Source organism: Akebia trifoliata, unplaced genomic scaffold (assembly GCF_017979445.1).
Source record: "Akebia trifoliata isolate Shusen 1 unplaced genomic scaffold, ASM1797944v1 Contig00274, whole genome shotgun sequence".
In the NCBI taxonomy this organism is placed as follows: Eukaryota; Viridiplantae; Streptophyta; class Magnoliopsida; order Ranunculales; family Lardizabalaceae; genus Akebia; species Akebia trifoliata.
In genome coordinates, this window is record NW_028236922.1 from 15,278 (window position 1) to 31,088 (window position 15,811).

At 33.1% G+C, this 15,811-nt stretch overlaps 1 protein-coding gene across 1 annotated transcript; it reads left to right on the top strand.

The window, feature by feature from the left end:
* The first annotated feature begins 1,475 nt into the window (after positions 1-1,475).
* On the top strand, positions 1,476-9,475 carry LOC147381762 (UDP-glucose 4-epimerase GEPI48-like). The gene is made up of 9 exons (XM_086430005.1): positions 1,476-1,783; positions 2,728-2,777; positions 3,826-3,961; positions 4,124-4,225; positions 4,518-4,745; positions 5,832-5,910; positions 7,018-7,100; positions 7,447-7,538; positions 9,107-9,475. The coding sequence occupies exons 1-9, from the start codon at positions 1,601-1,603 to the stop codon at positions 9,198-9,200; spliced, it is 1,047 nt and encodes a 348-aa protein (XP_086286131.1). The 5' UTR covers positions 1,476-1,600; the 3' UTR covers positions 9,201-9,475.
* The last annotated feature ends 6,336 nt before the right edge of the window (positions 9,476-15,811 follow it).

Genomic DNA, 15,811 nt, shown 5'->3' on the forward strand with positions numbered 1-15,811 from the left:
TGCCAAAATGTTTGTTGCTGAACGGGATCCATATAATAATAATAATAATAATAATAATAATAAAAATAAAAGACAACTGAGTTGGTACAATTGTGAGATACAAACCTTTGTGTGGGACTCACTTCAACCATTTTATTATTATTTTTTTTTCTCTTTCAACTTTATTTTCACACATCTAATTTTATTATATTTTCCCTTTTACCCTTTTTAATTTATTTTCTGATTTTTCTTCTTTAACTTCAAAATTCTTTAATTAGATTATTCCAATTTTGTTTTTTCACTTTTATATCCTTAACCCTTCCATCAAGTTATAGTTTTGAAGGACCCATTTTATTTTTTTTACACTTCACCCCAATAACTTTACTATATTTCCTCTTTTATTCCTTTAACCCACTTTATTGATTTTCATCTTTATCTAATTTTAAAAATTAATTTTCAATAATACCTCAAACACACTAATTTCATGTTGATTTCAAGTCATATTCGTTGGTGATGTTAAAATTGCAACCACCTACTTTAATCTTTTTTTTTTTTTTCGCTTTTACTCCTTTAACTTGAGAAAGGATACTCGTGCTGTATGCACAGGTGAATTCTAGAAAACATAGATTTTTTTCTCGAAATACACAATTGTACGTATTTATGGTGATGTACATTTGTGTATCTCGAGAAAATCTATGATTCTAACCCATGCCACGTCAGTAAACATATGTCAGAAGGGGCGTCAAACGAATCATGGACTAAAAGTTTTAGAATGACCTGATTTTTTGTGATGATGATTTCTATAGTGAGAAAATCACCCTCACAAAAAATCAACCTATTTCGAAATTTGTAATCCTAATTTATAAGTTGAAGAATTGTGTATCCCCAATTTTTTACCGTTACTTTGTAATCATTTTTTATGGAGTTAAAAGTTTTGGAATGAGCTGAGTTTTTGTGAGGATGATCTACTCATCATAACGATTATCCTCACAAAAATCAGCTCGTTCTGAAGTTTTTTAATCATATAAGATAAAACTTTATCTACAATGTTGTCTCTAATCTTACCATATACACATATAGAGTAAGGATAAATGGACACTATTTTAGGCCAACTTCCCAACGCCCCTTTCTCTCTCCTGCCCATAGGGAAAAAAAAAAAGAAAAGTTTCTGATTTGAACACCCTGTGACATTAAAAAACATGATCGATGCAGTGGAGTTGTATATGACAAATAGCTCGGTTCACGATTCTGATCCGACTTGGTACATTTTTCGAGTTGAATCGTTGAGTAGAGGACCTCCGAGTTGACTCCAGGAGTTTTACCTGCAAATTTAGGGCTTGAAAACACTGGAAGTCCAATTCAATTGAATTGTCTCCACGTACACTACGAAGTAGTACAAACTATGGTGTCATATTTAATTCCATTAATAGGTGTGTTGACACACAAAAGTCAGTCTGACAATATTATAAGATCTGACACCAAAGGATTACTCGACATGTGTCAATTTTTCAACAAAACTGAAGAATATTTATTTCAGATTGTTGCCGCATGTGAACTTCGCCCTATATAAGTGGCCAACACCACCAGCCCACCCACACTTCGTAGATCTCCAGTTCTTGCGATGGCGAAGAGCATATTAGTTACAGGCGGAGCAGGATACATCGGAAGCCACACAGTTATCCAGATTTTGTCGGGAGGATTCAAGGTCGTTATCATCGATAATCTCGATAACTCCTCTGAAATCGCCATTAAGAGAGTTGTAGAGCTTTCTGGTGATCTTGGCAAGAATCTCGTCTTTCATCAGGTGAGCAACAGATCGTGTTCTTCTTGTTTTGTTGTAGATCATACTTTGTTACTCTGTTTCTGTTAGAGATTATTGGTTAGATTGATTGATGGATGATTACTTCGAAATGTTGGAGGTTGATTCGTTTAAAACCACATATTTGATCTGTTTATGTCTTTATGATGATCGCAGACTACCCATATGTGTACTAATTTGGAAAATTTGAGCTAATTGGTGAATTGATTAGATCTTTGATGAATCTCCTTAATTTTCAATACAGAAAGATTTCTTGATTACTGTTCTTAAACTATATTTCTGTTGGAGATTAATGGTTCTGTATTTTGTGTAGCTTCAAATGTGACCGATTACTTTGAAAACTGGGAGATTAATTCGTTATGTAATTGCGTGTTTGATCTATATATGAAGATCAGAGTCTACTTATAGGTGTATTAATTTGGAAAGTTTGAGATAGAAGATTGGTGAGTTGCTTAGCTCTTTGATCAGTCTCCTTAGTTTCCAGTACATAGATTTCTTGATTTTGAGGTGGATTCCACTTTGTTACACTGTTTCTGTTGGTGATTATTGATTCTGCTTTTAATGTAGCTTCAAATGCAATTCAGATAATGTTGGAGGTTTATTCTTTAAATAATTACGTGTTTGATCAATGTATGAAGATCGCAGTCTACCTACCGGTGTATTAATTTGGAAAGTTTATTCTGGATCCGTGAGTTGATTAGCTCTTTGATCAGTCTCTTTAGTTTCCATACAAACAGATGTACTTATTTGGAAATTTTATTAGCTCTTTAATTTATGTTTGAGTTTGATTTTTGACATATTTCTGTAGCGTATCAATTCAAAAAGTGTGAGCTTAATTGTTTGTTGATAATGAAATTCGATCTATCTCCTGAATATCCAAACCTTCGTTTAATGGTCCAGATTGCTAAATTTTCTGTTTTCCATTGCAGATTGACCTTTGTGATAAACCAGCATTGGAGAAAGTTTTTGCTTCAACGAGGTATGGTTTTGATTGAACAGTTTTGTTTAATACCAAGCCACTTCTTTCAAAACCTTTATAAAATAAGAATCTTGGCAGTTATAAATTTCTTTAATTTGCTGCTCTAATAACATGGTGCATTTTGCCTTTAGATCGGTAGAAGAAATTTATTATAGTGAGTAGAAAGTATAGTGTACCAAAAATGGGTGGGAAATGAGAGAGAGCCTCACATGGACTCAAGGCTTGAACTGAAAATAAACTGGGGAGAGAGAGAGAGAGCGAGGGGGGGGGGGGGGGGGGGCTATGAATCGAATTCTCCCATCTGACAAAGTCTTCAAAGTAAATTCCCCCAATATCTCCTGAAATATAATACCACTTGTACCATAAAGCTTTGATCATTAGAAGGTGCCACCTCGGAAAGGTGGTAAAGTTTTTGTGTGGTAGTACCACAGACTTGGGATACTTAAACCTAAAAGATAATAATGGTAATAACAGACCCTTGGTCTTTGCTTGACACTATTGAACCCTTTTCTTCTTGTCGAAAACTGATCATTCCTCATTTTCAATAAAAACCAAAATAATAGAAAAGAAAGAATCTTGTAAAGCAAGTTCCCTGTGTTAGAAAAAAATAAAAAAACTTAAGCATGTTAGCCATGGAACATGTCAAAAAAATTTCTTGGCAGCATCTTTTATGCATTTTGTCTTCCTTGATGTTAGAAAGTTTTGCATGATCTTCTCATTCATATTTGTTATTAATTTTTCATCAGTTTCTTTGATATTAGCTGTGATGGATCTATCCTTTATGAGTTTTTAGTCTTTTTGACTCGCCAAATCTTTTAAAATTGCTAAGCTTTGAGCAAGTGCTTCTGTGACCCCTAACTTCTTTTAATGACCATTAAGAGTCCTTAATATGACATTAGTGGAAGAATAATTATTTGGATATCTAAGAGAGATTCTTTACAAAGACTGAGGGTATGACTACCTGATGGATTCCTTAGGTTTGCTCTCTTGTTTTTTGCTATATTATATGCTCTAATCTTTCCTGTTTCCCTTCCCATTTGCATTGCAGTTTTGATGCTGTAATTCACTTTGCTGGATTGAAAGCTGTTGGGGAAAGTGTCCAAAAACCATTGCTTTATTATCATAACAACATTATTGGCACAATAAATCTTTTGGAAGTCATGGGCGCTCATGGGTGCAAAAAGGTATTAATCTCATCCTGTCTACTTCATCTATGTTGTCAAAAAATTTTAGATTTTATAAATCTGTGGTGATATATAATTCTTAGATTACTTCCCAGTTATGATTGCCCTTCCATTTTGCTTCAAATCATTCGTTGATATGTTAATGTTCAATTTTTTTTTCAGCTTGTATTCTCATCATCGGCTACCGTTTATGGATGGCCAAAGGAGGTTCCCTGTACAGAAGAGTTCCCCCTATGTGCAACAAATCCATATGGACAAACCAAGGTATATTTTACTCAATGATCGAACCACTAAAAGACAGATGTTGGACTTGCGACCGTGATGATGCTTTTTTATTTCCACTTCTTCGTTGCGCTGGTCTCTAACTAAACACTTATTCAAGATAATTTTTTTCTTTTCCTGACAAGTATCTTATACTCTCAAGCATCATCATCATCTGAAGATTGTGTTCAATAATCCATGCTTACCAAATTAGGATTTAAAAGAATTCTGTGCTCCACATTCCATGATGTTGCCTGCCCCTACCAAGAGTATCTTATTATGTCTATCCTTGCAGCTATTCATTGAAGAGATATGTCGTGATGTCTACCGTTCAGACTCTGAATGGAAGATTATTTTGCTTAGATATTTCAATCCAGTTGGAGCTCATCCCAGCGGCTATATAGGAGAAGACCCCCGGGGTATCCCAAACAATCTTATGCCCTTTGTACAACAAGTGGCTGTTGGCAGGCGACCTGCACTGACTGTATATGGTAATGACTATTCAACAAAGGATGGCACTGGGGTATGATTTTCATCTTCAGCATGTTCATTCATTTAATTTTATATATGTTTGTTTTCTTAAATTTCATATGGACAGGCTTTCAGTGTAGCTAAAAGTATAACAATATTTTCAAATGAAAACCCAGTTCACAGTTTGTATGCACACATCCCTTTATGGAATTATCTCCTCACAAGCAAGGCAATCAGTTCCCCAAACCCGAAAACATCAGTGGATCTTTTTTTTTTGCTTGAATATTATGCCATTGAGGTTATTATAATAGGCCAGGCCTTGGATTGGTCAGCGTCGGAAATTCTCACTATTTAGATGACCTAACTAGTAACTATCTCACTTGACTGAAACCTCCATCGAAATAAATGTGGAAAACAGTCCAGAAGTCAGTTGACACAAGTGCATTCATGGTCATCAATCCAGAATTTCCTTCTGTCACCCTCCAGATAGACATGTACCCAAATGTGCACTGTTTCCTAACTCTATGGTCAATATAATGCAAATAATGGCAACATTATATGATGAGGTGGAAATGTGCAATAAAAAATAGCTGGTCTCACCTAAAGTGGATGACTTTGAGGCCTTGGCCGGTCCAAGGCTTGGACAGAGAGTAGTGCTTCCACATCACAAATAAAGTCACTACATTTTCACGACCAATGTACATTTTCTAGTTTTATCATACATACAAAATACCAAGTTCGTTGCATTGAATTTTAAATTTCAATTTTGTCATCACCGCCCTAGTTGGTGACCGTTACTTCTATTACTCATTTCATATCTGAAATACGAATCTTCCATTTCTTAGTAGAGCTTCTACAAGTGCCTAGTCTATGATTGTTTTCAATTTTCCTTCCGTTGATCTGATCTGTTTATTCTCCAATTTGCAGAGTGAATTATATTTTTGTGTTCATTTAAATTTATTTTAACTTTTTCTTTGGGGAATTTCCTTGACAACCATTTTAAAGAAATAGCCCCTGTTCTCACCATTGCATCCACCAATTGACCTTGCACAATTGAGTGCAAATTTTCAGTATCTTTTCCAAGTCTCTTATTTCCATAAAAAGGCATGTTATATCGATCCTTGATGTTTCCTTTCAGGTACGTGATTACATTCACGTTGTTGATTTGTCAGATGGACACCTTGCTGCATTGCACAAGCTATTTGATGCTAATATAGGTTTGTGCTTTGAAAATTGTCTCTTTTGTTCGTATCTATTTCGCTGGAAGAATGTATATGAATATCTGATAGCTTAACTGTTTCAGAATAATTACTGTAGTCATGTTAATCCATACTTATCTAAGTGGGACGCAATGCAAGAAATATTTTTAAGGCCCTTCCAAAGTGCTAGGACCTGCAAAGGAGGTTGGGAAACATAATAGGTACTTTATACAATGTGTATATAGAAGACCCTAAAGTGTTGTAGAGCATCATATGAGCTTTGAAAAAATGTTGAGGAGACAAGGGAGAAGCATAAAGGACTTAAAAGACTGCCTGTAACGTGTACGACTCATTTATGAAATGTAAGATAAAGATAGTAAGTTATGTTCATGTTGCCAACTCCAATATTGGGAATAAAGCATATATGATGATGATAATTTTTATTTTTTATTTTTCATATCATCACCTATTTCCGTACTTTTAATATCAGTATCGTTTATTGTAGATTCCAAACATGGATTTTTGACATATTTCATGTGTGTCTCTCCACGTGCATGTTCGTGCAGACACAATTTTTTCCAGCATTTGCAGCATTGGCAATTCTATTCAGAATCATACAAAATTGCAATTCCATGTTATCGGCCTTCAACTTACTTTGGATATAACTAACTTTTAAGAACCATGTCATAGGCTTCACGGTTCATGCTTTCAGTGATCTTACAGTTCATGCTATTTTTTTCCAAATACGTTTCAAGTTTTACAAAGATTATAATTTTTTTTTGGTTACCTGTCCAACCAAATCCATATCTTCCCAACCAAAAAGGGAAAAATAATTCAACTTAAATCTTTATTTTTCTTCCGGGGATTTCCACTGAATGAAGGATTTAGGCTTTGCAGTTCATGCTTTTAGTGTTCTTACAGTTCATGCTATTTTTTTCCAAATACGTGTCAAGTTTTTGTACAAAGATAATACTTTTTTTTGGTTAACTGTGCAACAAAATCCATATCTTCCCAACCAAAGAGGGAAAGATAATTCAACTTAAATCTTCATTTTTCTTCCAAGGACTTTAATTGAATGAAGGATTTAAATGAATGGGTTCTGACGAAGCTGTTTGTATCGCTCAGGTTGTGAAGTGTACAACTTAGGAACTGGAAAAGGGACCTCGGTCTTGGAGATGGTTGCTGCATTTGAGAAGGCCTCTGGAAAGGTGCTCTCCTCTTTAACAATGACTTTCTAGTAAATACTTTTTAACTTTACAAAGTAAATTTCCCCCCAATTCTAATTTCCAAAGAGAGATGAGCTTTCCATTTTCATGGAAATTTAACCCATCATGAAACATATCTGAAAAATTGGACTGCCAGATTTTTTGGTGCAAGTAGTCATCACCATTTGATTTTGTTTCATCTCACCAAATAATTGTTTTGAGTTCTGAGTGTTGCTTATTTAACTTTGGCCTTTTTCTCCTCACCAATGAAATAGTTCCTATTGTGGATTTCCCTTTTTTTTTAATCCTGGATTTTGGTTTCTGACCTGAAACATTTTGCTTGTCCCAGAAAATCCCTCTGGTTATGGCAGAGCGACGACCTGGTGATGCTGAGGTTGTCTATGCTTCAACAGATAAAGCAGAGCATGAACTGAACTGGAGGTATGTCTGAACCTAAACACACATGAATATGCTAATAAATAGAAGCATGTCTATCAATGATGAACTGGAGATACTTTCATGATCGACTGTGGAATAGCCCAGTCCCTAATAAAACTGATTAGAAGATTTTAACCTTTTCTTACTTTTTTTTGTGTGGTTAAATATAGAGATTATATTATGAGGTCGAGAGGACTTTCCTGCAATAACATCATTAAAAGAGAAATAACAAAAACAGAAAATACATTATCAATGACCACAGCAAGTGATTGGATTCATTACAAACAAGCTCCCATTTGAGGGGTTAAAAACCCATTGAAGAAGACACCCTTGAATTCCTCAAATTGCTTGCACCAAAAGTAGAGAATCTCATGACACTGATGATCAATGCCTGCTAGTCCTTTTCTTTTCTTATGAAAGCTCGTCAATTGTGCTCTTTCCATATCCCCACTATGACAGAAGGGATTGGTGAACAAGGGATTTGTTTCCTGCCAAGAAAACTACATTGCTACAACTTTTAAATAAGGAACAAATTGATTTGGGGAGAACCCAAATATGAAATAGACTAAATAAATAAGACCCGATAGAATACACACAACTATAGTGAATCAGAAGGGGACTGACTGACTATTATTTTTGCATGTATTAGAATTGTGACTAAAATGATACCCCTATACCTAAGAATAAGATGTTCCAAAGTAAGAACTCTATCAAGTGTGGCAGACCAAAATTAAGAGAAAAAAATAATCTTGGAAGGTACACGTGGACTCCAAATGGAATATGCCGGAAACTCAGGGCGCAATGAATCCTTGGCTAAAACATGGTAAAAGGATTTTACAAGGAAACACTGTCCTTACTATATTTCTAATACCATTGAATCCTCATCAAGGGCGAGATTACACGGGACGATACAAAGTTGATGGGACTGCTAGCTGAACCCACTTTCCAATTATTCAAGTTCCTCCTAAAATCGAGATTCCAACTGTTATCTCCACAATGCTGATCCTTGAACTCTTGCGCTGTCAACTTCTTCATCAAGATGGAATAGATAATCAATGGAGTGTCACCACACCAAGTATCTTCCTAGAACTACGCCTTGAGCACTCCTTTCCAAAACCAACCTCCATAGGGCTCTTTAGCATCCTTGTTTTCTAACCTTTTTATTATCTTATTCTTGAAAAGTTGAAATATGGACTGCTAAAAGAAAACCAAAAATACAGGTTGAGGAAAAGAGTTCATGCATTAGGCTATTGAAAGTTTCTAATTTTTCTGATTTTCTATCTATACGAATCGATGAAGTTGCGATCTTCTTTTGATTGATTTGAACTTGCCATCTTGGCAAGTTGGTTGAAGTCTGTTTGCTGTATTGCCACCTACCTGGGTTCAATACCCTCCTTCATCTGCTTACTTATTGGGGGGTGGCCAACAAATTCAATAGTCCAGAATCCAGATTGATTAGTTGGTGGGCCATTGTTACTAGTTCATTACATGTGCAGAATTTAATTTTTGCAGTTTAGCCTTCTTCTTTTTTTTCGGTTTTAAATTATGGATTTTAATTAATGGACTTGCAGAGCAAAATATGGGGTTGACGAGATGTGCAGGGATCAGTGGAACTGGGCAAGCAAGAACCCTTGGGGCTATGGATCTCCAGACTCCACTAATTGATCAAAATTCTGAGTATCATCTCACAATAATCTCATTTCATCCTCTTTTCCTTTCCCACCATCTTTCACTTATCATTCACATTTTACTTGTGCTTTGCTCAGAAAAGCTATTGATGTTTTGAGCTCGCTATTCTCACACTTATATTTAACTGATTAACAGTGTACTTTGCATTCATGTGTTGGTAAGCTGGCTTAGGCAGAACCCAACCCAACCAGTGAAGTACTAGCTGTGTTGCCAGCATTAAAAAAAATGATATCTGGTTTTTCATTTGCTCAGTTTGGCTTGCGGGTTGCTGCTTCGTAGGGGACATGGTTCGTCAGGTTATGATAAGATAAGGAGTCGTGCTGCTTATCAAAAAGAAAAAGGTAAGGAGTTGTGCTGAAGTGACTGCGCAGTACACTGCGTTTCACACTGTGCTGATGTGGAGGTGCACACAGAATCATAGATTCTTAACTTGTATCTCGAGGAAAAAGCATCCGTGCACATATCCACGTCATTGCAGTGTGAAATGCTGTGCCTTGCACAGTCACTGGAGCATTTCCCTAAGAATAAGACTCTAATTGGTAACAGGTTATCAAGAAAAAAATGCACCCACTTGGCAACTTAGTATGGATTGGTCTAAATAGGTTCAATAGGAGGACACCGAAAGGACCCATTCAGTATCTATTTTTCCTTTAAATAGGGTGCATTTTGCAAACATGTGAGGAGGTTGGTTATATAGTAATTAGTTTATACCAACAAACAGTTTAGATTTTTCAAATGCAATTAAACTCTTAATGCCATTGTGTTAGAAAGGATTGAAATATAAGAATGATATTGAAGTTGTGAGTACACTATCCTAACTGTGTAAGCATGGAATCCAATTGTTGGGATTTACTTGTAGGGAAGCGTTCAGAGGCTCTAAAGAGAGCCAAACATTTTTCAAAATAGGAGTTATAAACTTCGGAATGGGTGATAATGGGTGATATTGAAGTTGTGAGTACACTATCCTAATTGTGTAAGCATGAAATCCAATTGTTGGGATTTATTTGTAGGGAAGCGTTCAGAGGCTCTAAAGAGAGCCAAACATTTTTCAAAATAGGAGTTATAAACTTCGGAATGGGCTGATTTTTGTTTTTTTGTTTTTGTTTTTTTGTTTTTTGTTTTGTGAGGATGATCTCTATGGTGAAGAGATCACCCTCACCAAAAATCAGCTCATTTTGAAAATTTTAACCCTAATTTACAAGTTGAAGAATTTTGAACTGTCCAATTTTTGTAAATAACTTTTTATGGGGTTAGAAGTTTCGGAATGGACAATGTTTGGCTCTCTTTAGGGCCTCCGAACGCCACCCTTACTTGATAAGGTCACGATGGTAAGTTCTGGTAGTTGGGTTTTGCATTTAAATGGTTGGTCATGTGTTTTCTCGAGTGAGTCATTTTTGTGCGACAATTGTATATATTTAGACACTTGGATTGCATATAATATGTCAAGTGGAGAAATAATTTTAAGAACTCAAAAAAAGAAAAAAAAATATATTTATTTTTGGTTGATGTATTTTAAATTTGAAAGTTTCGAGCTCATCCATTTTCAAAGATTTTGATTTGATAAAATTTTTTTTCTTATTAAACCATGAACACTGTAGAAATGAGGTGTCATTTAGGCCAATGTGACAGTAAATGTTCAAATGAATTAAAGTAATTATTAAGTAGTGGTGAACATTGACCTCAACTTCAATCGTGATTGTTTCACCAAAACAAGTACAACTAGCATCTCCTTAACGACACTGTCACCTTCCATTATCTTTTACATTACCTCAATGAAAATTCAACGTTTTCTTTTTTGGTTTTGTAAGGAGTGAAAATTCTGCATCGTTTGATAAAACTCGACCTCTCCTCTCCTTACTGTCATTTTTTTTTAAATGATTTTTTTTTTCTTTCGAATTAGCAGGAGGTCTTTTGTCAAAAAGTTAAGCGTTCAAGTCTTTTAATTAAAAAGGTAAGACTGACAAGCACACTGTACATGTCTAAATCTTGCAAAAACAAGTCTTTAACTTTTAGGCAAATACAGTTAAGGTGATAAGTCTTTTTAATATCAACTTTTTAATTTATTTATTTTTAACTATTAAATAAAGAAAATCTATAAAATAGTGGTTAGTAAAGATTTCAAATTTCCTTATATTTTAAATAATTTTAGATTTTTTTATAGATTTGTTTCATATTTATAATATATTTAGTTTTTTTTTTTTTTTAAAGCTAAAAACTTATCTTTAATCTAATACCGAAGCCCTGCCTGACAGGTTGACCCAAAACCTAAACCCTAGACGGCTTTGCCTTGGGTCCTGTCCTATATTTCCCACTAAGCCTAGACCGATTACTAGTAAGGCCCAGCCCAATTGAAGTAGCCTGGCCCATTTAAATCGCTAACCACAATGCTTATATATATGTCCATTAAATTAATATCATAAAATACTAGTCGTAATGGTAACTGTGTCAGTATCTTTGTACATAAATATAAGGAGTTGTGTGAGTACTTGGAGAAGGTAAGGATGAAGTGGATCCGGTTTCTCGATTAAATTGAGAAAATAACTATGCAAGTCATAATCATCTTCGTCTTTGAATCTATTTCCTTTTTATATCTCCCATTGATTGTAGTTTGCCATCAAACTACAAAGTCTACATGTGGACCGATTCGTTTCGTACTATATGGTTTTATGTATGTTGTGCTAATATGAAAAACTGATACACTTATTATTATTATTATTATTATTATTATTTTTTTCCTTTTTCGGAATGATCATGTGTAAAGAACATTTATTATTAATTCCTTCATTTTCATATTGATAAGGAAAAGGAAAAAAAAAATTACTTAATGAACTCTAATATAGGGTTTTTTATGTCCCCGATAACTTAAGAAGTCACTTAGTAGTATTTTATTTTAACTTTTTTAATTTTGTCGTCTCACACCTTAAGAAAAGTTTTGAAGAACTCAAAAATATTATTTCACACCTCTTTTTCCTTAAGTGGCAATTGTGATCCTTTCTGTTTCCGACTATTTTTAACAATGAATGAAGAATGGAAAATGATACTCATAATTTTGGAAGAGTTAGAGATGACTTTCTATTTTTTTTCTAATAAATTTTGACTATGAGTGATGAATAAATAATGATCTACACATAAATTTAAAGATTTAGATGTAATGTTTGATTTGAAAATCCATTTTACTATTATAATATATGCATTTTGAATATTTTATGAAGAGATCTCCAGGGCGAGCTTGTCACCTTTCAAAAATTATTAGTTCATTACAGATCCCAAGCAATGCATTCGTCACTTTATTTTTGACAAAAAAATAAATAGCATAGTTTTAGAGAACTATTAATACCACACCAATTCCGATATAAATCACCAAAGAATTGCATAGAGTTAGTGTGGTGTTAGCAAAAGTTGGTGTGGCAATAGCAACACTCTAGTTTTAATCTCCCCAGTAAAACTGGAGAGCTACTATTGTTGCACCAACTTTTACTAACACCACACCAACTATGTGCAATTCTTTGTTATATAGGAATTGGTGTGGCATTAGTAGTTCTCTAAAATTTATACTTGTAAAGAGGGGTAATCTTCTTGTTAAAAAGTAAGGGTGTCAATGGATAGTCGAAAATTTGAATCGAATTCAAATTTAAAAAATCGGATATCATCCACAAATTTTGAATATTGAATTCAAATTCAGATAGTTTTATATATTCGAATCCTTATCGGATACGGATTTAGATATTAACATTTTAAATCCGATAATATCTGATTCAATATTTAATTTATTTTTTATATAAATAATATAATATATATTCTTTTATTTGATTTATTTATTATATATATATAATATAATATATAATAATTTTTTTTAATAATGAAAAATCAATTAGATAAGAAAAAATTATGTTTTTTTTTTAATATAAAAATTATTCGAATTCTAATAAGATATTATCCGATATTCGATAAAATAATCGGATTCAAATTCAGATCAAATTTTAGAACATCCATCAGATTAAATTTTAAATTTGGATATCATATAAAATTTTTGAATTTGGATTCAGATATTATTATATCCGAACCAATAAACATCCGTTGACAGCTATATCTAAAAGTAAATGCTCGATTGAGTGAATATATGTAAAGAAAGTTGAAAAATAAAGACTTGAAGAAAAGAATTCTAAGCTTTAAAGGAGAATATGTAACTATTACTGACATTCGGGCCGACAGAGTAAAAGATTCTATATTTGAACATACGAATCTTTTGATTGCAATGTTTAGTATAAAAGAGTTCAAACTCATATTTGTCATAAAAAACTATTCTCTTTTTTGTCGTAACAGTAGGGGCAATTTGGTCAAATGACTGGTATCAACGGACTTAGAATTTCTTTCCTTGCGGTCGCATCTGTGTGTCAGATATAAAGATCACAAACACCGGACGCACAAAATACAAATTACAACAGAAAATAATTTGAAAATGGACGGTGTTGGCGTTGCCAAGACTACTCAGTCAGTTTCATAGTAGTGGGACGTTAGATTCTTCTAGAGACGATTACACAAGGTTTTTAAACTCGTCCGATACCGAGATGTATCGCCCGAGTTAATTCGGTATCAGAGATGAAAGAGACCAACTCACAAAATCATTTTTTTGATCGAGTTTATGTCTCATGTTATATTTTTTGAGTTATCTCCCGAGACGTCTCAAACGTATAGAAAAACTTGTCCGAGACGACTCGGTATTGGAGTTCAACGAGACGAGATACGATACCGAGTTTAAAAATCATGTGAATACATCAATCTTTAATAACATTCAGGTCATAGTCACAAAATCCTCCAATTTTTAAAAAATTTATAAAAAATTCTAACAAATGCAAGAAATGATGAATCAATCAACCATTAATCTATCAATTAAGGGATATGATAATATTTTTACTCTTTTGCCAAAGTTTTTTCGAAAAATTAATTAAAGGATCATGACAAAGTGAGTTATTTCTAATTAGCCCCTAAGTTTTAAGATCTCTTTTTATAGTCCATTTGGTAAAATTTTTATTTTTAATCAATCTCTAAATCCCATTTCTTACATTTCTCACAATTGAATGTCCCAACCGTTTAAATTCATCGTTTTCATCTAAAAAATTTAGATTTTTAACATCTCAATCAAGTTTTTGAGACTCTAATATATCGAAAAGGATTTAAGAAGAAAGAAAAAGTCATTTTTAAAGATTTTTACAAATATTTTGAAGACGTATGCAAAAAATTAGGTTTTTTTTTCACTTATTTTCTTCGTTTTTAGATGAAAATCGATTAAGAATGATTCTTTTGGTTTAAAATCATCTAACCAAGTCATCATCTCAAGTTTTTAGTCAATCTTCTTTTCATGTATTTTATCGAAAAAAACTCGATAATAAATAAAAAGTAATAAGTTCAATAATAAATAAAATTGTGGTGAATATGACAATAAAAAGCAGTGAGAGATTTGCTAAGAAACACAAAAACATCATTTGTGTATTTCTTGAAAATTTCCCTATCTTTAAGACTTCAACAAAACTTTTACCAATTTATGCTCCATTTAATGGTTATTGAATCCAAACTTTATTACAATTCCAAGTTAATCTAGGGATGACAATTTACCTTATATCATATTAAGTTTTTAGAGAGTTTTAAGATACCCCTCCACGTTGTGGAGAATATCAGTCTTCTATTAAAAAGATTAATAAAAACGACATGGATGCCATTACCTTCATACGAGCATTGAAGGTGAACTAAATTAAAAACAAAATATCATTTATGTAGACGTTATAGAGCTTGAACATTGCTGATTTTGGTAGAAAAATAAATGGAGTTACTATTGCCACACCAACTTTTACTAACGCCACACTAACTGTGTGCAACTCTTTGGTGATTTACATAAAAATTAGTGGAGCAATAGCATCTCTTAAAATAATGAATAATTTATCAAAATGGTAGAGTTTTCGAAATTAATTCCGAAAACGGCACACTGTAGCAATTAATTTCGAAAATGGTAAATTTACCATTTTCGGAATTAATATTTTTATCAAAACGGTAAAAATAGTAAAAAAATTTTTTTTTGGCGAAAATACCCTTTTTTTGTTTTACATATATATTTACAATTTTTACCTTAAAAAAATGAAAATCCAACTAAAAAGATTCACTCTCTTTCGGTAATCCAACAATCATATGTATTTATAATTTTTTTTTTTACCAAAATCAATTTTATTTTCGTAATTTCATTCAAAAAATAAAAAAGGGCATTTTCGGTATAAAAAAAATACATTTTACTATTTTTACCGTTTTGTTAAAAAAATTAATTTCAAAAACGGTAAATTTACCGTTTTTGAAATTAATTGCTACAGTGTACCGTTTTGGTAAATATTCGAAATGTTGTGCATGTTTTGGTAAATCTGCCATAAAGAATAAAAGGTGTTTCCCTTTAAATGGTTGAAGATGAGAGCATTGGGTATATTTGGAAATGGCAGTTAGTGGGAGTTAAGTTACAACTCTCTCCTTAAAATTCTTATTGATTGTTTTGGTTCATCAATTTCATGGAATTGCAACTCTATAAAGATCTTCAACTCCCATTTTTA

Excerpts from the sequence above, each read along its gene's own strand:
- LOC147381762 (XM_086430005.1), top strand. The coding sequence starts at position 1,601 with ATGGCGAAGAGCATATTAGTTACAGGCGGAGCAGGATACATCGGAAGC. Across the intron at positions 3,962-4,123 it reads GCGCTCATGGGTGCAAAAAG|CTTGTATTCTCATCATCGGC; the intron begins GTATTAATCTCA and ends TTTTTTTTTCAG. Across the intron at positions 4,746-5,831 it reads CAACAAAGGATGGCACTGGG|GTACGTGATTACATTCACGT; the intron begins GTATGATTTTCA and ends GTTTCCTTTCAG.